At 60.3% G+C, this 20904-nt stretch overlaps 9 protein-coding genes across 9 annotated transcripts; 3 read left to right on the top strand and 6 right to left on the bottom strand.

Annotated features, from left to right (window-relative positions):
- Window positions 1-66: 66 nt before the first annotated feature.
- Window positions 67-3276, top strand: BDZ90DRAFT_228659 (hypothetical protein; the record flags this gene model as incomplete). The annotated part of the gene is made up of 3 exons (XM_025504827.1): window positions 67-214; window positions 334-660; window positions 707-3276. 3 exons carry the CDS (start codon window positions 67-69, stop codon window positions 3274-3276), a joined length of 3045 nt encoding a protein of 1014 aa, XP_025359627.1.
- An 883-nt stretch (window positions 3277-4159) lies between these two features.
- Window positions 4160-6376, top strand: BDZ90DRAFT_205772 (hypothetical protein; the record flags this gene model as incomplete). Its single annotated transcript, XM_025503948.1, has 1 exon — window positions 4160-6376. A coding segment is annotated over one exon (2217 nt), but the record flags the coding sequence as incomplete, so codon positions are not given.
- Window positions 6377-6593: 217 nt separating this feature from the next.
- Window positions 6594-8794, bottom strand: BDZ90DRAFT_234620 (hypothetical protein). The gene is made up of 4 exons (XM_025507083.1): window positions 8484-8794; window positions 8321-8396; window positions 8162-8243; window positions 6594-8074 (listed from the first exon to the last, which is right to left on the bottom strand). Exons 1-4 carry the CDS (start codon window positions 8773-8775, stop codon window positions 6833-6835), a joined length of 1692 nt encoding a protein of 563 aa, XP_025359625.1. The 5' UTR covers window positions 8776-8794; the 3' UTR covers window positions 6594-6832.
- A 341-nt stretch (window positions 8795-9135) lies between these two features.
- On the bottom strand, window positions 9136-10643 carry BDZ90DRAFT_234619 (hypothetical protein). The gene has a single exon (XM_025507082.1). The coding sequence runs from the start codon at window positions 10287-10289 to the stop codon at window positions 9459-9461; it is 831 nt and encodes a 276-aa protein (XP_025359624.1). The 5' UTR covers window positions 10290-10643; the 3' UTR covers window positions 9136-9458.
- On the bottom strand, window positions 10524-11771 carry BDZ90DRAFT_91773 (hypothetical protein). The gene is made up of 3 exons (XM_025509944.1): window positions 11428-11771; window positions 10675-11352; window positions 10524-10599 (listed from the first exon to the last, which is right to left on the bottom strand). Exons 1-2 carry the CDS (start codon window positions 11553-11555, stop codon window positions 10794-10796), a joined length of 687 nt encoding a protein of 228 aa, XP_025359623.1. The 5' UTR covers window positions 11556-11771; the 3' UTR covers window positions 10524-10599; window positions 10675-10793.
- A 391-nt stretch (window positions 11772-12162) lies between these two features.
- On the bottom strand, window positions 12163-14126 carry BDZ90DRAFT_265731 (hypothetical protein). The gene is made up of 4 exons (XM_025508676.1): window positions 13625-14126; window positions 13116-13553; window positions 12973-13011; window positions 12163-12889 (listed from the first exon to the last, which is right to left on the bottom strand). Exons 1-4 carry the CDS (start codon window positions 13985-13987, stop codon window positions 12275-12277), a joined length of 1455 nt encoding a protein of 484 aa, XP_025359622.1. The 5' UTR covers window positions 13988-14126; the 3' UTR covers window positions 12163-12274.
- A 465-nt stretch (window positions 14127-14591) lies between these two features.
- BDZ90DRAFT_234616 (hypothetical protein) lies at window positions 14592-15797 on the bottom strand. Its single transcript, XM_025507081.1, has 3 exons — window positions 15683-15797; window positions 15395-15619; window positions 14592-15333 (listed from the first exon to the last, which is right to left on the bottom strand). Exons 1-3 carry the CDS (start codon window positions 15749-15751, stop codon window positions 15025-15027), a joined length of 603 nt encoding a protein of 200 aa, XP_025359621.1. The 5' UTR covers window positions 15752-15797; the 3' UTR covers window positions 14592-15024.
- Window positions 15798-17667: 1870 nt separating this feature from the next.
- BDZ90DRAFT_91689 (hypothetical protein) lies at window positions 17668-18689 on the top strand. Its single transcript, XM_025509943.1, has 3 exons — window positions 17668-17903; window positions 17975-18404; window positions 18453-18689. The coding sequence occupies exons 1-3, from the start codon at window positions 17818-17820 to the stop codon at window positions 18585-18587; spliced, it is 651 nt and encodes a 216-aa protein (XP_025359620.1). The 5' UTR covers window positions 17668-17817; the 3' UTR covers window positions 18588-18689.
- Window positions 18690-18839: 150 nt separating this feature from the next.
- On the bottom strand, window positions 18840-20514 carry BDZ90DRAFT_234614 (Asp-domain-containing protein). Its single transcript, XM_025507080.1, has 4 exons — window positions 20385-20514; window positions 20022-20310; window positions 19852-19943; window positions 18840-19751 (listed from the first exon to the last, which is right to left on the bottom strand). The coding sequence occupies exons 1-4, from the start codon at window positions 20459-20461 to the stop codon at window positions 18950-18952; spliced, it is 1260 nt and encodes a 419-aa protein (XP_025359619.1). The 5' UTR covers window positions 20462-20514; the 3' UTR covers window positions 18840-18949.
- Between the last annotated feature and the right edge of the window lie 390 nt (window positions 20515-20904).

Here is a 20904-nt window from a genome sequence, read left to right as displayed (position 1 = left end):
TGGCACTTGCCACCACACCGCTTCAACGAGGAGCTCGCCTCGCTCGCCTCACTCGCCCCGCCAGCAATGTGTTCAGAGACGTCTCATCATGAGGCCATCAACGCGAGTGGTGGCGGTCGAAATGCACCCGCGCACGCTGTAGGAGGCATGGTGGCGGCTGCGGCTACAGAAGGGCACGCAGCATCGACGTCAGATGAGGCTCACAAGATTGCAGGTGAGTTTGTCACGACGTCGTCCCCGTTATTGGAATGGCGCGCTCACCACCACTCCCCGCCGCACGCAGCCATCCAACGCACTCTACGCAGAGGAATGGACACTGCGCCACCTTCGAAGCTCGATACGACCTCGTCCACCCCTACTACTACGACATCCTTAGGCAAACGTCCGGCCGCTCAGACGCTGCAGCCGACCTCGTCGCCCACGTCATCCTCATCATCTATGACCCGCCGCACGCGTCGCTTTGCCCGTCAACTCCTGGACCTCGTCTCCTGCCCTTCATGCTCGCAGCCGTACCGCAATCCAGTCACCCTCCCTTGCGGCCACTCGACGTGTCTTCCATGCATCACTCGCAGCATCAACGAAGCGAAATCACGCCACGCAGCATCCTCGTCCAGGTCTACGAGCCACGTCCCGCCACGCCTGCCCCTATGCAGCATGACGGTACCTTGCTCCGTATCTGGCTGTCCGAGATCTGCCATTGGCCAAGGGCTGGGCTCCTGGGCAGGGTACACCGCCTCATTTGGCCCGCCATCGCCCACCGATGACGACCACAACCACGAGCACGACGCCACCGCCGACTCCAACTCGTCCAATGGTGGCGACGGCGGCGAGAATGATGCCGGCGTGCTGCCAATCGATGGCTTCGTCGTAGGCGCAGAGAATCAGAGCCTCCGTCTTGGCGTCATCCCACCACAACGTCGCAGTAAAGCCAACATCTTTGCGTTGGGTACAGACGGGCAGAGCATCGATCATCTGTCTCTTCGCACCGACGTCACGCTGGCGAAAGCGGTAGCTGTGCTCGAGAAGTTTACACAAGAGCCACCAGGCATGCGATCTGCTGCGGTAGGCTCGTCGCAACGAGCTCGCCGACCCCTCCGTGGCTACGCATCAGCTCGTCGCATGCACCACGGCGCTGCCTCTTCACCCTCCTCCTCCTCATCTTCACCCTCGTCCTCGTCCAGCATGCTCTCCCGCGTAGCCCGTCGCGCCAGACCCAATCCAGCGAGCGCTCTAGCTCGAGGGTCCAACTTTGCCCAGTCCCTCGTAGAGAGGGAACGACACCACTCCCCCGGTCCTCGACCCGGGGCTACGCGCATCGCACCCCAGTTCCGTGCCTTGTTGGGCGGATCTGAGGCGGGCCGTGAATCTGGTACCATCTCCGGCATTCGCGCCACAGACACGGACGATGAGGACGACGAGGAGAACTCTTTCGCCGCCTCTCAGTCCCGCCGTCCCTACGGCCTCGCCGCCCGGGATCGCTCCTCCAGCATCATGTCATACGAGCAAGAAGCGGACGACCGTGTTGAGCGTGACGGCGGCGAAGTCGCAGACGAGGAGGGACACATGGAAGACGAGACGGAGGATATGATGGACGAGGACGAACAAGACGAAGATGAAGACGACTTTGGTGGCGCTTTTGCCCGTCCTCGTCAACCGCGCGGCTATGGCGAAGAGGAGGAACGTCGTCGTCGACTCGCCCTTCAAAGCAAGTACTGGGGCGCCATGGCTCCTGCGTATGATCGCAAATGGGAGGAGAGCGGGTGGGACACCGATGGGAGTGGGGCCGCCACACCGCTGCACAGGGACGTCCAAGACGAGGAGGAGGAGGAAGAAGAGTCCGCTCAAACTCAAGGTCCCGAGGGCTCCTCTCCTTCGAGCACCGCCCTCACGACCAAGTCGCTCAACCCCGAGCAACTCCTCTCGGAACTCACCGATTCGCTCGAGTGCCAATTGTGCTACCTCCTCTACTACGAGCCCATCACCACGCCCTGCGGCCACACCTTCTGTCGCACATGCTTCGGTCGCTCCCTCGATCACTCGAGCAAGTGTCCACTCTGTCGCGCTCAGATGCCCAGCTTCGCCTTCTTCCAGGATCACCCCCTCAATCAGGCCTTGATGAGGCTTCTCACCAGTCAATTGGGCGCGCCGCACGCCTCTACCGACAAGAGCGAGACGACGACCGGCGCCACGGTGCAAGATGAAGAAGAGGGGCAGCACGATCACACGTCCTCCTCGGGCCTGTCTCGCGAGGACCTCGATTCCCTCTCCCGCATGGGCGTCTTTGCCGACTCGCAAGACGCGCACAGCAGTAAAGTCACCTCTGCTGCTGCCGCCACCGCCGATGAGCAAGACGAAGGCGCCTTCTTCGGTCTTCGCCACCTCTACACGCAACGCGTCGAGTCCGTTGCTGCCGAACAGCGCGAGTCGTCGACCTGGACGCCCATCTTCGTCTGCACGCTGGCCTTCCCTGGCATGCCCACGAATCTGCACATCTTTGAGCCTCGTTACCGACTCATGGTCAGGCGATGCTTGCAGTCACCTGGGCCCGCGCGCTTCGGTATGGTCTTGCCCAATAGGACGGCTGATCCCTCCGTCCCGCAGTATGGGACCATGTTGGAGATTCAGAGTTGCCAGATGTTGCTGGATGGGAGAAGCATGCTCGAGACGGTTGGGTGGCGCCGCTTTAGGCTGCTGGAGACGGGCAGTCTTGATGGGTACACGACGGGGCGTGTCGAGTACCTGGACGACGTGAGCCCGGAGGAGGTCGAAGCCGAGGAGCGCGAGGTTGTTGCTCACAACGAGCGTGTGGAACAATTGCGCCGTTTCGAGGAGCAGAGGAGGAGTGATCCGGGGATGCCCGAGTTGCTCACCCCTACCATCGCCCGCGATCCTACGGCAATGACGCAGGGTGATTCAGCGGATCCTTCGGTGATCCTGCCGCCCTTCGACAACAACCAGAACTCCCGCACCAGCCCTGCACCTGCGGATCTTACGCCCATGGCTACGACTCCTCAGCTCGTCTCCACCTGCTCATCCTTCATCGAGCTGCTCCGCACCCAAACCGCTCCTGGGCTCTTCGAACGTATCCTCGCAACGTACGGGCCCGTACCCCAGCCACTGGAGGTGGATCGTCTCTCCTGGTGGCTGGGTATGGTATTACCCATCGATGAGCACGCCAAGTCTCAGCTCATGCCCGTGCGCTCCCCGCGCAAGAGGCTAGAGATGATCGTAGAGTGGATCGAGAAGATTCAGGAGAGTTGGGGGATTAGGGCGTGACTATCTGTGAGGGGCAATGTGGAGATGGCATTGCGCCGTTGGAGGCGGGGTCGACGGGCCACAGCTGCGCCCACCAGCAGCAGCAGCAGCGGCGATGTCAACGTCGTTGAGCCCATCGAGCTGCAAGACGACGTAGCCACCTTCCCTCCTGGTCACCGTAGGCTACGTCGTCGTCGTCCCCCTTACACCCTCCTCCTCCTTTCCCTCCTCGTCCTAGCCCTCGCCCTCATTTTTCGCGGCGACCCCGTCCCCGCATCCGCATCGCACCAAGAACAACGACAAGACAATACTCAACGACGATCCCCCTTCCTCGAGGGGTGATCTGTAGCATTCATTCACTCATTTTACTACCCACTCGACCTTGACCTTTATTCTGTTCTGTAATCTTTTGCTCCCCCTTCCACGCGCGCTACTACGCCAGGCCTTTTTGGCCACTTATTGTCCCTCCTCCCCTCCCCTTCTTGTCTGCTCTTCTCTTTTGCTAGCAGTCGTGTAATCTCTCAATGTTCTCCCTCTCACCGCTCGACTGAGCACCGTGTCGCAACCTTGCGTGACTGGCCTTGCGTCGTCGTACGACCCGTAGAAGGATGGATGGATAGTTAGCCGTGACCTCTTCAGGCGCGGCTCTTACGTCGACTATGCTGCCTCTGACGTGATTTGAAATTGTCATGCGCATGGCCGCTGCAAGGCGGACTGAGAGTGTTAAGCCCGATTGATTTGAATGGAACTCCCCGCTCCAGAAGGATAAGCGGGTATTCCGCAACAGCGAGCGAAATTGTTTCCTTATCTCACCACCACCTGAACCAGGCTCCACGGTGGTAAGTAGCCATCCAGCATGGACACGTTGACCGCCTCGACGTCGGCGTCCACCGCGGCGACGCCTGCCTCTCTGCTCTTGGCGCATCGACCGCAGGGCCGTTTGCTCGTCATCCTGGGAAGTGGCAAGCTAGCAGCATCTCGTGCCCGTACCGCCATAGAAGTTGGGGCTATCCCTCTCGTCGTACCTTTGGAGACGGGCGATACTGGCTGCACTGAGATACAGGAGGGCGTACGAGCGGGCCGTGTGAGTTGGAAGGAGCCACCTGGCGGCGAGCAGAATAGCACCGAGTGGGGGGAATGGTTGGACGATGTAGATGGAGAGGAGAATAAGGTCTTCGCACTCTGCGTAACCGATACGCTTCACTCCGGGGATGAGGATGCGGCGCAACATCATCACACCAGCTGCTCCTCCTCGTCGTTGTCATCACTGGACCGAGCCACACTCCTCGCCCAACTATGCCGACGTCGCCGAATACCCATAAACGTAGCCGACAGGCCAACGTTGTGCGATTTCTCATTTCCGGCAACTCATCGATTCGCCCTCTCCTCCTCGCAGCAAGGAGGGAGCGTCGCCGCCTCGCCCCTTCAAATTGCAGTCACCACCAATGGGCGCGGGTGTCGGCTGGCTGGAAGGATCAGGAGGGAAATAGTGAGCGCCCTGCCTAGGAATGTGGGGGATGCGGTGCAAAGGGTGGGGCAGATGAGGGATTTGGCAAAGGGAAACTCGGTGTCGCAGGTCTCCGTGTCCTCTGCCGCCGGTAGCCAAGGAGCGAGAGACTATATCAGCGCAAAGCCTCAGCCTCAGCCTCAGCTCACCTCTCGCGCCGCAGCTACGGGCACGGCAGCCGTACAGGAGGACGACCTGAGCTTTGACTCCACACCGCTCAACAGCCCCGTTCCGCAACTTAGTCGCGCCAACAGTAGGGCAGACCTGACTGCCCTTGCTACGCACCTCAGCTCGGCAGTCAATGGAGGCGGCAGCTCTGCGCGCCAGCAGCAACGAGAAGAAGAGGAGCGCGCCGCCGCCGCCGCCGTCGAGCAGACGAAGCGCCGCATGCGCTGGGTTGCGCAGATTTCAGAGTACTGGCCTATAGAGTATCTGGGAGGCATGAGTGAGGAGCAGATGCAGGGGGTGTTGCGATCCTTTGACGAGAAGAAGCGGGGTGGTAGTGGTGGACAAGGAGCTCCACAAGGCGAGGTCCAAGCCCAAGCAAATGGCCATGGCCACCACATCGACGCCGACGAGGACGAGCGCCGCGGTCGCTCCATCCACGCATCCACCTCTCGCGCGCATCGTGCCCGCTCGCAACATTCCCTCTCTCTCCTCCCACCTCCACCCCCTCTCTCCTCCCAATCCAAGGGTCAAATCTACCTAATAGGCTCAGGGCCCGGTCACCCCGGCCTCCTAACCTCCTTGGCCCTCTCCCTCCTCACCTCCCCCTCGACCCACCTAATCCTCAGCGATAAGCTGGTCCCAGCCCCCATCCTTCGGTTGATCCCGAGCAGCACCCCTCTGGTCATCGCAAGGAAATTCCCAGGAAATGCAGAGGGGGCACAAAGTGAGCTCATCGAGCTGGCTCTTTCTGCCGCTTTGAAGGAAGGAAAGAACGTCGTGCGCCTCAAGCAGGGGGATCCATTCGTGTACGGAAGAGGAGGGGAGGAGGTCCTCGCCTTTCGCCGAGCAGGGCTGCAGGTTACCGTCGTTCCCGGTATCAGCTCTGCGCTTGCTGGCCCCTTGATGTTGGGCCTTCCCGTCACCCAGAGGGGGGCGGCGGATAGCCTGGTGTTGTGCACCGGTGTGGGCAGGGGAGGGAAACAGGTTCGTCTACCTGGGTACGAGAGGGGAAGGACCTTGCTTGTCCTGATGGGCGTGGCAAGACTCGAGGCTCTACTGGACGTCTTGACCTCGCACGACTCCACAGGCCGTGCTGGAGGCAAGGCATATCCGCTGCACCTCCCCATCGCTCTCGTTGAGCGAGCCTCTTCGCCTGACCAACGTCTCGTTGCCTCGACCCTCGAGGGGATACGCGAGGCCCTCGACCACGTTGGGGAGCAACGTCCACCGGGAATGATGATGATTGGGTGGAGCGTTTTGAGCCTCATGGGAGGCGAGGAGGGGAATGTAGACGTTCTCGCGGACGGGGCTGAGGCAGGGGATGGCGTGGAGGACGAGCACAAGGACAGGCAACGTGTGGAACGATGGCTCGACGTTGAAGCCGTGCGTGGCGGGCGCTACGTTCTTCGCGAGGGGTTGGACGCCGTCTATTCGCAGAGTTTGAGGGATATGATGGCCCGCGCGGCAGAGGAGCGCGATGAGGGTGCGGTCGCCGTGGGTGATTCGTCGCCCTTTGACTTGTCACGCCGTGATGAGGCTAACGGATGGGCGCCGGCGCGGTACGATCACGAGGGCGGCGAGAAGGCGAAGCTGGTCGGGGGATGGACCAAGGGCGAGGAGCTTACGGAGGAGCAGATGAGGGCACGTCGCACGCTTGTAGCATAGAGCACGCATCGCATCGATTCGAATAGGCAAGCACTTCGTCAGATTGCAGCGGGCAATGACAACAGGAAGCAGTAGAATAGAGAGAGTGGCACGAGAAGAGAAGGCTTGATTGTGGTGTTTTTGTTTTTGTTTTCGCACATCGAACGCCGGCCGCGGCCAGGAGTCAAAAGAGGTCACGCCACGCCCGCTCGCTGGTATACGGTGGAGACGCACGCAGTCTCCCATCTGGGTGTGCGCTCAGGCGGTGCCCGAAGCAGCACCCTCCGTGGCCTTGCCCTTGGAGGCGTCCTGGCTAGGCTCGCCCGCGGGGCCAGAGCCGGCGCCACCAGCAGCGGCGTCGCCCTTCTTCTCGACCGCGTAGCCATTGTCGCCGATGGCGATGCCCGACGACTTGCCGGGGGCAGAGTAGCCCGGAGCGGCCTCCTCACCAGCACCGGCGCCAGTGGTGGCGGGGGCAGCGAGGGCAGGGGCGGCGTTGCCTTGCTCGGTGACACCATGGCCAGCGTGGCCATGGCCGGCCTCCTCGTACTCCTCGTCGTCATCGTCCTCCTCGACGCTCGAACCCTCCTCGTCGTCTTCCTCGTCCTCCTCCTCGCTGACGTAGCCTGCGGCACGCACGGCGGCAGGGACGGGGCCGGAGCGGTCCATCTGCTCCGAGGTGGTGAGGTAGACCTTGGAGAGCTGCTTGATGTCGTTCCACCACTCCATCATCTCGTCGTGGCTGCGAGCGCGGAAAGTGTATGCATGCTCGCCACGGCCGAGGGCCTTCTGAATGCCCTTCTGCGGGGCACCAGCCGTGATGTGCCACTTGTGCGACTTGGAGGCAATCGTCGAGGGTGCGCCGAGAGTGCATTCGGGAAGGAAGAGCGAGAGAGCGGGTGAAGAGCCAGCCTTGGCTGGGTCCGAAGAAGTGAGCTCGTGGAGGTAACCGGCGGGGGTGAGGACGTAGAAGGACTCGCGGTACGACTTGGTGAAGCGCTTCTTGCGCTCGAGGATGCCCTGGTGGACGGGGATGACCGAGGGGTCCTCCTTGCCAGGGTACTCGATCGTCTCCGGGTTGCGCAGGGGGGTGTCAGGGTCGATGAGGTGGTCAGAGCGAGCGGCGAATGCGATCCACTCCGAGTTGGGCTGGAGGGAGCGCATCGTGACGCCGAGGCCGAGCCAGGTGTCCTGAACCTGAGCGCTCATGCGGCCAGACCACTCGTCGAACGTTTGCCAGGCAGACTGGATGGAGCGAACGATTCCCTCCTCAAAGTGAGCCGAGTTCTGCTGCATGATGACGATGCTCTTCTGGAGAGCATTCTCCTCGTTGACCTGGCGCTGAAGCTGACGTGCGACCTGAGTGTTCGTCGTGTACGGGTCCTCGCGAGCGGTGACGCTCATGGGCGTGTTCTTGAGGAGGGTGATGGAGCGAGCGAGGTCCGAGATCATCTTGGTCGACATCTCGCGCTCCTTTGCGACGGAGTTGGCGAGCTTGCCCTGCGAGCGCAGCGCGGATGCAGAGCAGAGGAGAGTCAGTCGATGTGATCAAGCTGCGTTGTCGCAGCGCGTTCGCGCGTAACTCACGGTGTCCTGCTGGATGTTCTTGACGTGGGCCTTGATTTCGGCACGCAGCTTCTGGAGGTGCTGGACGATGGATCCCTCGACGCTGCGAGTGGCGGGAGTAAAGAGGATCAGCATCTGCCCTGTGACGTCGTGTCACGCTGCTCGCGCGCACACACTCACGTCTTTGCCAGGTTAGCGTGGTGGTCGGCAATGACGCGAGTCTTGTCACGAATGCCATAGTAGATGTCCTGGATGCCTGGCAGCGCGCGAGAGAGAGAGAGAGAAAGAATGGATGTCAGTCTATCGGGTCCCCTATATCATCATCTGCCCCGCTGCAACGCACCTCCCTCGCCGAGGAACTGAGATCCCTCTCTGAAGGGCACCTGGATGACACCGCCCAGCTTGGTGAGCTCCTTGGCCGTGTTGTACTCAATGTCGGCAATACCCTCAAAGTAGGCGATCAACTGCTTTGTGATGTGCTTCCAACCATTGAATCGCTCAATGAGGATGTCAGAGGGACGCAGCTCGTGCGGGGCAGTCTGCTTGCTGATGAGCGACTTGTTGCGCGAGGCCACCGTCGACTTGCGGCTCAGCGACGTCGCTCTAGAGATGGAGTGGGTGTCGTACTGACTCATGCTGTGTTGTGGCGGAGAGGTGTGTGTGTGTGTATGTGTGGTATGATGGAGAGAAAGGGGAAGGAGGGATGTCGAGTATCACCCGTCGTGGTGGCCCTTGTATGCGGTCATCCATCGCCCGCGGGCCTCGACTCGGTCCGCTTGTCCCCTCGCGCTGGGCGGGCGGCGGCTGGCTGCTGCATCAGTGACGTCGAAGATGAAGAGCAACGCGGCAAAGCAGCAACGCGGGCACTCAGCCAGTCTTCGGCCCAGGCATTCCAGCAAAGAGAGTGGAGGCAGCACAGCGAGCCATGGATGGAGCACGAGGACTTCATTGCCGAAGATGCTCTCTCCCATCCTCCTTCGGACTGAGCCAGCCAAAGCGATGCAGACGCCGGCCAATAGAATGGAACAAATGAGCGAGCGAGCGAGGGGTGGGGGGCCGCTCACTACCGCGACATTGGCCCGCTCATCATTGCTCTGGATGAGCGCATCAGGCGTCGTGCGCCGCAAACCACAGCGAGCAGCGAGACAAGGGACTTCAATCGCATCGAGAAGAGATCATGGTCACCTGAATTTACGGAGAAGGAGGAGATCATACCGCCGCGGTAGAGACAAAGAAGGTGACGATGGGGAACAAAGAGGCGGGAGGCGTCGAGAGCTGCTTGGCTTGGAGTCCAATTCTAGCCGCGCGATTAGTGCGCTTAGATCCATTGAGGTCGACGAGAGGAAGGCAAAGGGGAATTATGAGTGGCTCGACGGAGGGGCGGTGGCGGATATTGAGCTTGAGTCCGCGTCGCACTCGCCCTCTGCCTCTCGTAGTCAGCGGGAGCCGCAGCGTCCCTCCATGGATCAACGAGGTCACGTCGAGTAGACGATCTGCTGCTCGTCACTGAACCCGCCTCACTGCCGTCGAACCAAGGCTGCGCGGGATGCTGGGGAGTCGGGGCATACACTTGCGGGCCGTTGTGTGCCTTATAGGGGGATCGCACCTTGGAGTAAGACGAGTCGCAAGACCCTTCGCCCATCGCAGTCGTCGAGATGTTGCCCACCGGCAGCGTATCGTCGCTATGGCTCGACGACGCCGGACTTCTGCCCTCGACGTAATCCTGGTGCATGTCCAAGAAGCTGGAAGGGCGTCGCATCGAGCGGGCAGGTGAAGGCGAGGATCCGTGCGTAACTTGAGCGAATGTCGGGCTAACCGTTTTGCTGTAGAGAGGGAGGGCGGGGTGGCCGTGGCCGTGACCGCTGCTGCTCGCCTGAGAGTCCATCGTCGACATCGAGTAGACGGGGAGCACGCCGCGGTACGAGCGCTCACGGTGGCGGTGGTTGCGGGCTCGCAGCACCTTGTCGTCCGTGTCGATGTGCAGAGGGTGGCGTGTGTATTGCGAGGTAGAGACGACGGTGGTTGCTCCGGAGGTCGAAGAACCGGTCGAGGTGCACGAGGTAGGTGAGGAATCAGAGACTCGTCGTAGCGAGGTGGAGTCTGAGTCGCCGCCACCACCGTGCTCCTTGATGAGGATAGGCGGAGGCATATTGTCTGGGCCTGTGAGAGCGCGCGGGCAAGGAAGCATGGGTCAGCAGCAGCAGCATCCCACGTACCACGCGTGCTACTCGCGCGTCATCAGCAACGTCTTCACCTGCGGTCCATGCTTGGCAGGATACGCTTGCTCATCATCGCGCAAATTGAGGCAGACTAGGATGGCGAGGGCATGCACCTTTGACATGCAGATGAGGAGCCACGAGTAGTAGTCGTGGTGCTCAGCGAAGCTCTGCGCGAGGAGAGCAGCGAGCGTGACGAGGACTGCGATGGCGTTGCCGGGGAGAAGTACCCAGATGGTGGTCCTGGCGGTGCGCAGGTGCGAAGGCAGGCAAGTCAGATTCACGTAGCCGCTGCTCGTCTTCGCTCGCGCCACTGACCAGAAGAGTGAGCAGATGCACCACTTGTGATCCGGGTCTTGTTCGCGACGAGCTTGATTGGCCTTGAAGAGGCAAACGAGTGCTGCGAGTGAGGTCGCGAGGCAGGATGTCAGTCAAGGCTACCTCTGCGGGCACACCCCCCACCTACTGATGAACAAATCGGTGCCCGCACAGATGCCCAGCCATGCCCTGAATACAGCGCGAGTGAGCTGCACATCACTCTCTGGCAACCAGGGCGTCGACTGAGCGAACCCTAGCGCCGCGAGGATGCTGCATGCGAGCTGCGCAGTAGAGAAGATCATGATGATGCTCGCCAGCAGCCATCCACCCCAGCGCATCTGGCCACTGGTCAGCGTGAAGAGGTACCAGCTGTAGAGAGAATGGACAATGGCCGCAATGACCGCGTCGGACACCATGTTGCCGTACATCAACTCGCGCAGCCCGGGCGAGGTTCGGCCCCAATTCTGCACGAAGACGGTGTAGCCGCCGTAGAAGGTGAAGATGCTCTGCACGACTGTCGTGGTGCATACCGCCACGACGGTGCCCTTGACAATGGAAGGGTCGCTGCTGCCTTGCCCGAGCCGACGTTGGCCTCGGAAATAGCGTACGGCCTCGGAGGCTACGAGGGTGAGGAGGAGGACGCTGAATTGCAGTCCGACGTATGGAGACCAGAGGTCGCTGCGGGCGTGGCAGAGGCGAGGAGCGGAATGTGAGTGCATATCGAGTGTCTCGCTGCTAGCACACCGAGCTCACGACTTGGCTGCGACGTAGGCTTGTGTGACGGCCGGCTTGCGTGAGCCGTGACCATGCGCCATACCAGCTGTCGCCGCTGAGACCGTCGTCGAAGTGTCAACGAGGGACGAAGATTCGAGGCCCAGCATGTTGCGGCGCAGAGGCCTCCCTGGCCAGAAGTTAAGGATGAAATGCTCTTTGAGGGTGATGGACGATGCTGCGGTGAGGGGAAAGGTAGGGACGGGACTGCTGAGTCGCGAGGAGGGTGGCGAAGAAGGTGAAAACGCAGCGGCTCGCCTGCAATTGGCTTGCTCGACGAGGGTAGCGACCACAACGTCGGCGCCGAATCGTGACTACCTAATGAGTCGACCGCTAGTCAGCCAGGGCATCTGTTGCCCTCACGACGAGCGGCGACGCGGGCCGGGATCGGTGATCGCGCCGTAGCGTAGCGGTGGCGGCTCCCTCGCCGCGAGAGAAAGGGGAGAGATGATGAGGATGATCGGGAGGGAAGAGAAGGAGCGAATAATCTGAAGAGAAAGGAGCGTCTCAAGCAGCGTCAGCGGCGAGTAGGGCGGCCAGCAAATGGGGACCGCGGGGCCGCGGGCGTGGCTCGTGCGCGTGAGCGACGTGAGCGCCGTCGTATCTACTCTAGTCGACCGAGCCGCGCAGACTTCTGCCCACCGTGTACGCTCCCGGACGACTCGGACCGCGACGAGGCCATACCATGGATCGGAACCCTTCTCGCAATCTTGAGCGCACAGAGCATAGTGGCAGCTAGTACCTGATTCAATTCCGATGACGAGGGCGAGACAGGAAAGGCGAGGACATTACCGTGACACGAGGCCGAGGAACAGGAACGAATCGCGAATCAGAGAGCGAGGTTGTTGCACGAGAAGGCGGGACGAGTGGCCCCAGAATAGTCGAGCTTGATGGCCTCGACGGACGCATAGAGACCCGGACCGAGGAGGAACAAGCCAACGGCGATGGTGAGAACGTGGAAGACGGTGTTCGCGGAGCGGAGCGGGCCGTTGAAGTAGTTGCCCTTGTGCAGGTGGTAGTAGGCTACTCCCCAGAAGATGAAGCCGAAGAAGGAGTCGAAGAGGGCTCCGATCAGGCCGAGGAAGTCGCCCATGCTGGGGATGATAGAGGCAAAGATGAAGGAGATGCCCCAAATTGCGACGTCGAGGAGGACCCAAGGAGCCCAACCCTTGACGGTGTTGCGGTGTTGGTGAGGCGAGTTGCCCATAATCCTACGGTAAATGTACTTGGCCGTAACGTTCGAGTAGATGACGCCAATGATGATGGTGGGCACGATGGCGAAGGCAAAGCTGGCCTTCTTGTACGTCTCTTGGAGCGAGCCAAACGCAGGAGCGGTCGAGTACTGTCCGAGCAAGGCGAAGCCGATGGCCGCAGGCACGATGAAAAGGACGAAGGAGGCAATCGCAAGCGCAGACAAGGCCTTGGGGAAGTCCTGGGGGCGCTTCTGTGAGGCGGCAGAGGGGTGGGAGGAGAGGTCAGCTCGGTGTTCTGCTGCGGACGGATGCAATTTCCCGCCTTGATACTCGCCATCTCTGCAATGAAGGAAGGGAAGAGCAGTTGAGGCACCTGTATCGTGAAGAATCATTGAAGAGAGGGGCGACAGAAGGGTCAGCATGGGCCTCGCATTTTTCCGGCTGGCAATTTTCACGTCAGCCGCCGCGCCTACTCACCCAGAGGAAGGTGATGTTGAGGACTGCGACCATGATCTCGACGAAGGTGGTACCCGCCTTGGGCAGACCGTACGTCTTGACCGGGCCCAGAGTAGGCCACTCGCCTCCGTAGCCAAGCGCCGGGTTGGACTCGATGCCCGCGAAGATGAGGAAGAGGAGGATTGCGATTGCCATGGCTATCGCGGAGACCACGCTCATCATTGAGACGTGGTTAAGCGTGCGAGGCAGCGAGAAGACGATGCCGATGACGGTTCCGATGACGGAGAAGGAGACGGTGCAGAGAGAGTGGTCGGTGAGAGTGTTGAAGATCTTGGCTGCCGTGAGGACGTGGAATCCGATGAGCAGGACGTTGTTGCAGACCAGCATCAAGCCTGAAAGCTCGTATGCAATGCGAGACTTGCCGAACAGGAGGTATCCAATATCGCAGATGTCCCGACACTGTCAGCGAGGGCGTGAGGAGGAGGTCAGCTTGCGCGCTCACACGACGGCGTCCCCTGCTTCGCACGCACATGCGGGTGCTTCATGATGAATCGCCACATCGTGTAGGACGTGATCCAGAAGAATACGCCGGACAGGATCGTGGTGACCATGGCGGGACCCCAGCCCAGCACGCTGAAGGACCAACTCTGCGCCATGATGGCCAAGCAGACCTGCTCGCCGAAGAGGAGAATGGCCGCCTTCTTCCAGCCCATGGTGCGCAGCTTGATGTCGTGGTCCTTTTCCTCGTCGACGAGGTTGGCGAATGCGACGGTCGCGTCATCGACTGAGTCGGCCTCATCGACGTACCCAAGGATCTGGCGCTCGTGGACCTCAGGGGAGGACGAGGCGAGGCCATCCTTCTTGTCTTCGGATGGGGTGGTGGGGAAAGACATGGTGGCGGAGGAGGAGGAGGGGGAGGGGTAGATGGAGAATGGGATGAGTTGGATCTAGTCGAGCAAAAAGATTTTGTGCCGCATTATAAGGTGATCATCTCACACAAGCAGGACCCTGGAGCACGAGCGTACTCTCACGTCTCTCACGTCTCGCGGTAGCGTTCTTCTCGCATTTGGCGGTCCGCGTAGGCGAGGCAATTTTTGTGGCTTTCCCTCTGCAGCAGACCAAGGTCCCGCCCCCTCGCTCGCCATCCGTAGAGACACTTGTGAGATGCCTCTTGCCTCGACAGGCCCTGATAGATCCTGGGTCGATGGAGGTGCTCAAATAGGTTCCTCGACCGCCACCCGAGGTCCGGCGGGAGAGAGGGGTATTGTGCACCGCCTCGTCGCTATCACGACATCGCGACCTGAGGCGATGTTACCATCGAGGACCGGCGGCGTTTAGTCGTGAAGACCGCGGAGAAGGCGGGCCGTTACGGGTAGCGAGGGGCGAGATCGTCGACGATGCTGACCTTAAAGCGAAGAAGTCGAGGTACCTGAGGGGAGGATTGGAAGTGAGAGGGTGACGCGACGAAGCAAGCGAGCGAAGAGGGCAAACGCCACACAATATCGTCGCGACAGAGTTCTATTTGCAATTGCTCATCGCTAGCTCGCCGCCATCGCCAGGGTCCGTCAGGGTCGAGGGGGATGATGGCGGACCAGAGGCGGCGCAGAAGCGTTACGCCCTCACGCCCTGATCCCAGCGAGCAGCGAGAATACAGATGATGACTTGGTATAGATGTACAATGATTAGCGGTTCAGAAGTTTGTGACAGCGAGCGCAGAGATGAAGAAGGTTGGAAGGGATACAAATCGTGAGGAGAAGGCGATTGTTTGTGTGAATCGCGGCGCTCACTTGGCTTTGTCGAAGCCGATGGTGTGGGAGGAGAATAATGTGGGTCTATCGGACAGTGATCAGAGGAAAGGGCTCTTGAGTGGAGATGATCTGACGTGCTCCTGAGGCGATGCGAGATGAGGAGCAGCTAGGCGCATTGCGCATTAGCGGCTTGTCTTGGTGTGAGCGGGAGATGGATCGCCGAGGGTGCTGCGAACGGAAGAGCTTTCAAAGCTGCGAGCCGGCGAGCCTGCTTCAGTGAGATCGAGCGACGCCTTCTTGACCTCGACGTTGGTATTGGAGAGTCCGAGCAGCTCTCGTGCGACTCCGAGCTCTGTCTCCTTCTCCTCCACGATGCGAGCCCTCTTGCGAGCGTGATGCCTCCTGAATCGATTGGCTCCTACGGCACGATGATAAGCCTTGTGGTAGTTGGTCCATCGATCAAAGTCTAGGCCGCTCAAGAGTTGGTGACACTGGGCGAAAGGGCAGCGTCAGCTTCGATCTCTTGCTGCTCGTCGCTCCGCCTCTACTCACCGTGACGGGCTCAATCGACTTGTCTTTCATTGTCTCGAGCCACCACTTGACTTGATCAGTGTCCGCCTTTGAGGCCCATCGCCGAAGGATCGTCTTGGTGTGAGATAGCCCACCCGTGGCACCGGCAACATACACCCTGCCACCTTCGTCTGGCACCGAGGCAAAGCGACCTGTGTAGCCAGGACAAATGACAAAGTCAGGGATCTCGACCTTGAGTCGGTTGAGCTGATCGGTTGGAGCGCTGAATGTCAGTCGCCACTCAAAGTCGGGCTATCGCCGGCAGCTCACCTGTTCAACACTCAGAAGACCAGACCATGGCAGTCTTGGCAGAGGCGGACCGGTATACGCCCTCGGCATCCTTGCCTGTTCCAGCGTGATGCGACGGATAAGGGTCCAAAATGCGAGCAAGCCAAGGCCCCAAAAATAGAGTAGTAGTTTACGCTCGAGCCCTCTTGGCCAGTCGGAGCGGGTGCCACGTGGCTTTCATTCAGGGCATCCCGCTGCGACCCTGCATACCATATATCCGCCTGAGGGCCCGCTCGAGGGCCCGCTTGAGGGCAATCTCGTCTTCGTCCAGTCACATCGTCGTCCAGTCACATCGTCGTCCAATCACATCCTCGTCCAATCTCGTCCTCCCCCCCTCGTCGTCCTCATCATCCTGCCTTCTTGCTCAAAGGCGACACACCAAGCCCAGCCCGGATTCGCTTCACCATCGTCTAACGCCCACTTCTCCAACAGCTGGTTACCCACCTCTGTGCTGCAAATTAGCGCTCCCACCTCATCGACGAGGTGGGACGCGCCGCCGTCCCCTCCCATCCGCCGACTCTCATCGCACCGCAACAAGCGTGTGGAGCTACTCATCAAAGCGCTACCATACCCACCCAGAATTGAAGAGCGTGGAGAGAAGACGATGCACAGTGTGCATGCCAAGTGCCGGTGCAACGATGCTTCGGCGCCGATGTGGCGGTCAGCAAGGGGGATAGGTATCGTGCAACCGGGCTAATCAGGCAAGCAAGCAGCGATGGATCCATCAATTGCTCATCTCAATGATCATGGTCAAGCGTGTCGTTGACAAAAAGGTGACTCGCGCAAGGAGCTCAGCAGCACAAGACGTTCGTGCAAGTCATCGAGAGTCTCGCGTCCGGCCAACAAGTACGACTGCAGTCATCGTGATCTCAGCCCCTTTGCGCTCCACCATCTTCAAGCAAGAGCTTCTCCAGCGACTCATTACTCACTTCGTGGCTGCGACTGAGGATGCCTGCTCACCGATGAGAATCTATACGCTGCCGCAAGCACTTTTAGCGGCAAGTAGCCACTTCTCAGTTCTCAGGAAGTAGTGCGACCAGCGAAGAAGGCGCAAACAAGAGCAAGCGAGGCCCAAGACGTCATACACTATTCAGAGTAAGGCCAAAGCTGCCCTCGACGAGCTCTTCGAAGCATCTGGCACCGCCGATCCTCCTGTGAAGGACAGCCTGAAGGCGAGGGACCTGCGCGACCTCAGCGCTGCCTGGGATCCCAGCCAGGATGGCGTCCTACTGTGGTGCGTCGACAAGGCCAGCAGATTGCTGCCGAAGAAATACAAGATCGGACACGTACACGGTCTGCTCCAAGCTGTCGTCTCGCACGACTCCTACACCATGGAGTTGGGCACCTGGAGGTCGTACTTCGACGCCAAAGAGCTTGTCGATACCCTCATCCGCTTTGGCAGCACTACGGGCGAGATCTCGGACATCCGTGTCAAGACACTACTTGGCGATGAGCTCTTCGCGAAGATGGAGAAGCGCCGACACGATACGTCGGAGAAGTCAAAGGCCTATTAGCAAGCGAGCGGCCACGCTGCGCCCAAGGTTCGTGCCGGCTACAGGAGGTCCAAGAAGACCATCGTCCGTCGTATGACTAGAAAAGCTGCCGAGAGGAGTGTCTGGGGCGGCGCACAGCCGCCAACGGTTGCCAAGCGGACGGAGGCAGAGCAATCGAAGTACAAGTCTGAGTTTGAGTGCGTTCGGCTTATAAAGTACCACTTCACGCTGCTGACTTCATGCCTTGCGTTCTTCCTTGTCAGTCGCATCTACCCCATCGCAGTTGAGCTCATCAAGGCGCAAGACGTGCCATGCACTTGGTGCACGGGAAACACCACTTTCATCCAGCTCGAACGACACGAGCAGCGCCAAGACGGCGTCAATATATGGCCGTGGAATGCGACTCTTGACGCAAGGGTCTCTAGGCATCACGGAGGAGTTTGTGACAAGGACAATACCTGCATCGTGAGTCACAACGCAGCGCAGCTAAGACCTCCGGCCTAGCGGATACTCATCAGTGCACTGTCCTCTTGCAGGCCCGTAAGGCGTGCAATCTGATCAAGGCGGGCTTCCCCCCCCGCCAACGCCATTGTCTTGCTCGCCTCGCTTGCGCAGGCCACCCCAATGATCGACGAGGAGGGCATGCTCTTCGTCACGCTGGCAAAGGGGGTCCCAGCGGGAGGGACGGCGCTGGACGAGGCATTCCTTCGGTGAGCATCCCTAGCTTCTCGCCGTCCCTCATCGGTGGCGGTGCTGACCACCGTCCCCTGTCGCTGTACAGCCGAATTGCAGCAATGCGCTTCGGTGCCATTCGCGGCAGCCGTCAACGCCGCAGGCGCCTCCGCTTCAAGAGCGTCGAGGAGCTTGCTGATGCCATCCGGCCGCAATGCTTGCCGGGTGGTTACTACCGAGATCCCTCCGGGGCAGTGCTGCCCCTCACGCTCGCTGACATCGACCGCATCGACTCGAACGGCTATTATGAGCATGGAAATGTGCGCCTCCTCCTCCACGGGCTCAATATGCTTCGCGGCAACGCGCAAGGCGACGCCCTTCTCGTGGAGACCCTCGCCAACCTCAAAAAGTGGTTTGACTTCTCCATCCTCGACAGCTACGGCGACGTCGGCCTGCCTGGCGCCGGCACCGTGGCCGTATTCTTCGCCGAAGCAGCGGTCGAGGAAGACGAGCTGGAGGCCTGGAACGAGGACGGCGAGGCAGGGGAAGGCGAGGGCGGGGAGAGCGAAGAGGAGTGGGACAGCGAGGATGATGAGGACGAGGAGGAGGATGACCAGGAGGGGGAGGAGGATGACCAGGAGGGGCAAGAGAAGGACGAGCTCGATGATGAGGGCGAGCAGGCTGAGAAGGAAGATGAGGAGGACGAGCTGCACAGTGATTAGGTGATGCAAGGCGAGGCCACATAGATTTCTTGTATCCCGTCATGTCTTACATTCATACCCTCAATCATCTCATATCCAAATACGATCGACCTTTTCTTCGACGTCGCCCCCGTCGTCCGTGTGTAGGGAGGTAGCCAGGCGCCACGGCTCTCAAGCGTGCTACGGTGACGCGATTGAATCGTTTCCTCACGCAGCGTTTAGCAGACTGGCACGCAAATGAGCAATCAAAATGGTCAGATAGGATTGAAGAGCCGTCGAGATTTGTCATGAGGGAGAGATGAGACAGGAGGAAGATAGATGCGGAACCAGGGTCGAGACAATGGACGGAGCGTCGTGTCGCGTCGTACGAGGGCGAGAGCATCTTACTTGGCCTTGGCGAAGCCAACCGCATTGCGTCCAAGGTCATAGACTGTGTAGTATTTCCTCAAAAAGGCGTCTCCAATGATGTAGATGGGGCCGAGGGGAGCGGGGATGTCGATGCCCTGGAAGGCGGAGATGCACGAGCCCTGGACCTGGAGGATGTAGTCCGAGGCGGAAAGAGTGTACGGCTTGCCGTCAAACTTGAAGGTGAGGTCCGGGAGCTCGGGGACCTTCTCGCAGTCGACAGAATACGATCCCTGCCATCCCCGTTTCGCGCCGAGAGATTTATTAATAAGCTCTGCAAGGTCCGTAGGGAGCGCAATGAGGGATGTGCCCGTGTCGATGGCAGCTCCGGTGTTCTCGAGCTCGAGCTCTTCGTCGCCGAGGCTGATCGAGTTGACCTCTACCTCCCAGTATCCCTTCCTCCTGATGGGGGCGTAGGTGAGCTTGCCCTCGAATCGCTCCTCGTCAATGCCACCAAAGACGGCCTCTCCACCGTCCTCCTCAGAGGAGCCGAGGTAGAAGCTGAAGACGGGCTCGTCGATGAGCTTCTGGTTGACCATCTGGTAGAAGGGAGGGACGATGCCGTTGACGGAGATGGTGTCGTAGGCGAGACCGAGGATACCGTCGAACTTGCCGAAGGCAAATGCGAGGCCAGGCTCAGATGTAGCCTCAGCAAAGTCTTGGCCCTTGATCTCAAGGTCGCCAATGCGGAGGACGTCCTTGGAGACGAAACCCTCCATGGCGCCGGAGCCGTACTGAATCTTGAAAGCGGTGCCGTTCTTCTTGTACGTGGACGAGGCGCTGTGTGTGTGGCGGCATGAGAAAGACGTGGTCAGGCGGTGAAGAGGTTGAGAATGCAGGGCATGGCTTCGCGCCGCGCCACGCTGCGCCGCGTACTCACGAGTTGTCGTACTTGGAGTGGAGGAAGCAGGCGATGGAGGAGCATCCAGTCGAAGGGACCCAAAGGTTCGACGATCCAGTGTCAAGAACGACCTGCGAGGGCGGCGGGAGTGCGACAAGTCAGCCTCAGTGCTGCGAGAGAGGAGCCCGCGTGTCGCTCGCACCACGCACCTTGAAGTTCTGGGGAGGGGTGCCCAGGGAGATGTCGGCAAAGTACTGCGCATTGAGGAAGTCACTGAGGGGCACACCGTGTCCCTTCTTTGCCTCTGCCTGCCATGCGGATGCTACACCATCTGAGCTCGTCTCGGGGAGGATGTTGAACTCGCCCTCCTCTCCAGATGCGGGTGCAGAGAAGTGCGACTGCTTTGCGCCTGCGTACTTCATCTTGAGCATCTCGGCTTGCGTCTGGAGGGCCTTGAAGGTGAGAGGCTGGCCGCCGTCAACCTTGGACAGCTTGGCGCTGTGTGTGTGAGAGAGATAGGACATGAGCGGATGCCAGACGTGACGACGCCACACCGTATCGCAGCAACTCACCGGTGGACACCAGCCTCGACGCCGGTAAAGGCTGCTGCGAGACCAGCGACAAATGCGAGACTGAGACTGAGTTTCATGATAATGGTGTTGTGGGTGATGCTGCGTTGGTGGTGGTGATGGGAGGGAGAGATGGACAAGAGGGTGCCATCGATGGCTGGCCGCCTCACTCAGCGGCTCAGTCCCCGCGCCCGGACCGCCCCCCAATGCGTCAGAGGCGCCCGAGGCTTGCATGAGAGAGAGGGCTGGGCACCCATCGCGTGGAGGCAACGAGAGAGCGGCCCCTGACAACAAGAGCCACACGATACAAGCGCGAGGGCAAGGGGGTGACGACGCCAGTCCATCGGGACAAAGAGAGGACGACGGGGACGACGATGACGAGAGGATTATGTGCGAGCGCAGACTTTTTCGAGCATGGACAGTGAGCGCAGCAAGGCGTGCCTGAGGACGCGAGAGAGCGCGAGCGAAAGGGTTGCTCCCATGTCCAAAGAGCAACGACATCGGGTTGCAGACTGCACTCGCT

The sequence above is a fragment of the Jaminaea rosea genome (assembly GCF_003144245.1).
Source record: "Jaminaea rosea strain MCA 5214 unplaced genomic scaffold BDZ90scaffold_17, whole genome shotgun sequence".
Classification (NCBI taxonomy): Eukaryota; Fungi; Basidiomycota; class Exobasidiomycetes; order Microstromatales; genus Jaminaea; species Jaminaea rosea.
Note: the sequence above shows the minus strand (reverse complement) of the source record. Positions and strands in the feature narration are given on the sequence as shown.

Coding starts and splice junctions, on each gene's coding strand:
- BDZ90DRAFT_91689 (XM_025509943.1), top strand. CDS start 17,818: ATGATCGACGAGGAGGGCATGCTCTTCGTCACGCTGGCAAAGGGGGTC. Junction 17,904..17,974: donor CTGGACGAGGCATTCCTTCG/GTGAGCATCCCT, acceptor GTCGCTGTACAG/CCGAATTGCAGCAATGCGCT. Junction 18,405..18,452: donor CCTGGAACGAGGACGGCGAG/GCAGGGGAAGGC, acceptor TGGGACAGCGAG/GATGATGAGGACGAGGAGGA.
- BDZ90DRAFT_234620 (XM_025507083.1), bottom strand. CDS start 8,775: ATGAGTCAGTACGACACCCACTCCATCTCTAGAGCGACGTCGCTGAGC. Junction 8,397..8,483: donor TCAGTTCCTCGGCGAGGGAG/GTGCGTTGCAGC, acceptor GCGCGCTGCCAG/GCATCCAGGACATCTACTAT. Junction 8,244..8,320: donor CACGCTAACCTGGCAAAGAC/GTGAGTGTGTGC, acceptor CGCCACTCGCAG/CGTCGAGGGATCCATCGTCC.
- BDZ90DRAFT_234619 (XM_025507082.1), bottom strand. CDS start 10,289: ATGCCTCCGCCTATCCTCATCAAGGAGCACGGTGGTGGCGGCGACTCA.
- BDZ90DRAFT_265731 (XM_025508676.1), bottom strand. CDS start 13,987: ATGTCTTTCCCCACCACCCCATCCGAAGACAAGAAGGATGGCCTCGCC. Junction 13,012..13,115: donor TCAACATCACCTTCCTCTGG/GTGAGTAGGCGC, acceptor TTCACGATACAG/GTGCCTCAACTGCTCTTCCC. Junction 12,890..12,972: donor CTTCCTTCATTGCAGAGATG/GCGAGTATCAAG, acceptor GCCGCCTCACAG/AAGCGCCCCCAGGACTTCCC.
- BDZ90DRAFT_234614 (XM_025507080.1), bottom strand. CDS start 20,461: ATGAAACTCAGTCTCAGTCTCGCATTTGTCGCTGGTCTCGCAGCAGCC. Junction 20,311..20,384: donor GTCGAGGCTGGTGTCCACCG/GTGAGTTGCTGC, acceptor TCACACACACAG/CGCCAAGCTGTCCAAGGTTG. Junction 19,944..20,021: donor CCCCTCCCCAGAACTTCAAG/GTGCGTGGTGCG, acceptor CCGCCCTCGCAG/GTCGTTCTTGACACTGGATC.
- BDZ90DRAFT_234616 (XM_025507081.1), bottom strand. CDS start 15,751: ATGCCGAGGGCGTATACCGGTCCGCCTCTGCCAAGACTGCCATGGTCT. Junction 15,620..15,682: donor GTCTTCTGAGTGTTGAACAG/GTGAGCTGCCGG, acceptor CCAACCGATCAG/CTCAACCGACTCAAGGTCGA. Junction 15,334..15,394: donor AGTCGATTGAGCCCGTCACG/GTGAGTAGAGGC, acceptor CCTTTCGCCCAG/TGTCACCAACTCTTGAGCGG.
- BDZ90DRAFT_91773 (XM_025509944.1), bottom strand. CDS start 11,555: ATGCTGGGCCTCGAATCTTCGTCCCTCGTTGACACTTCGACGACGGTC. Junction 11,353..11,427: donor GCCTACGTCGCAGCCAAGTC/GTGAGCTCGGTG, acceptor CCACGCCCGCAG/CGACCTCTGGTCTCCATACG.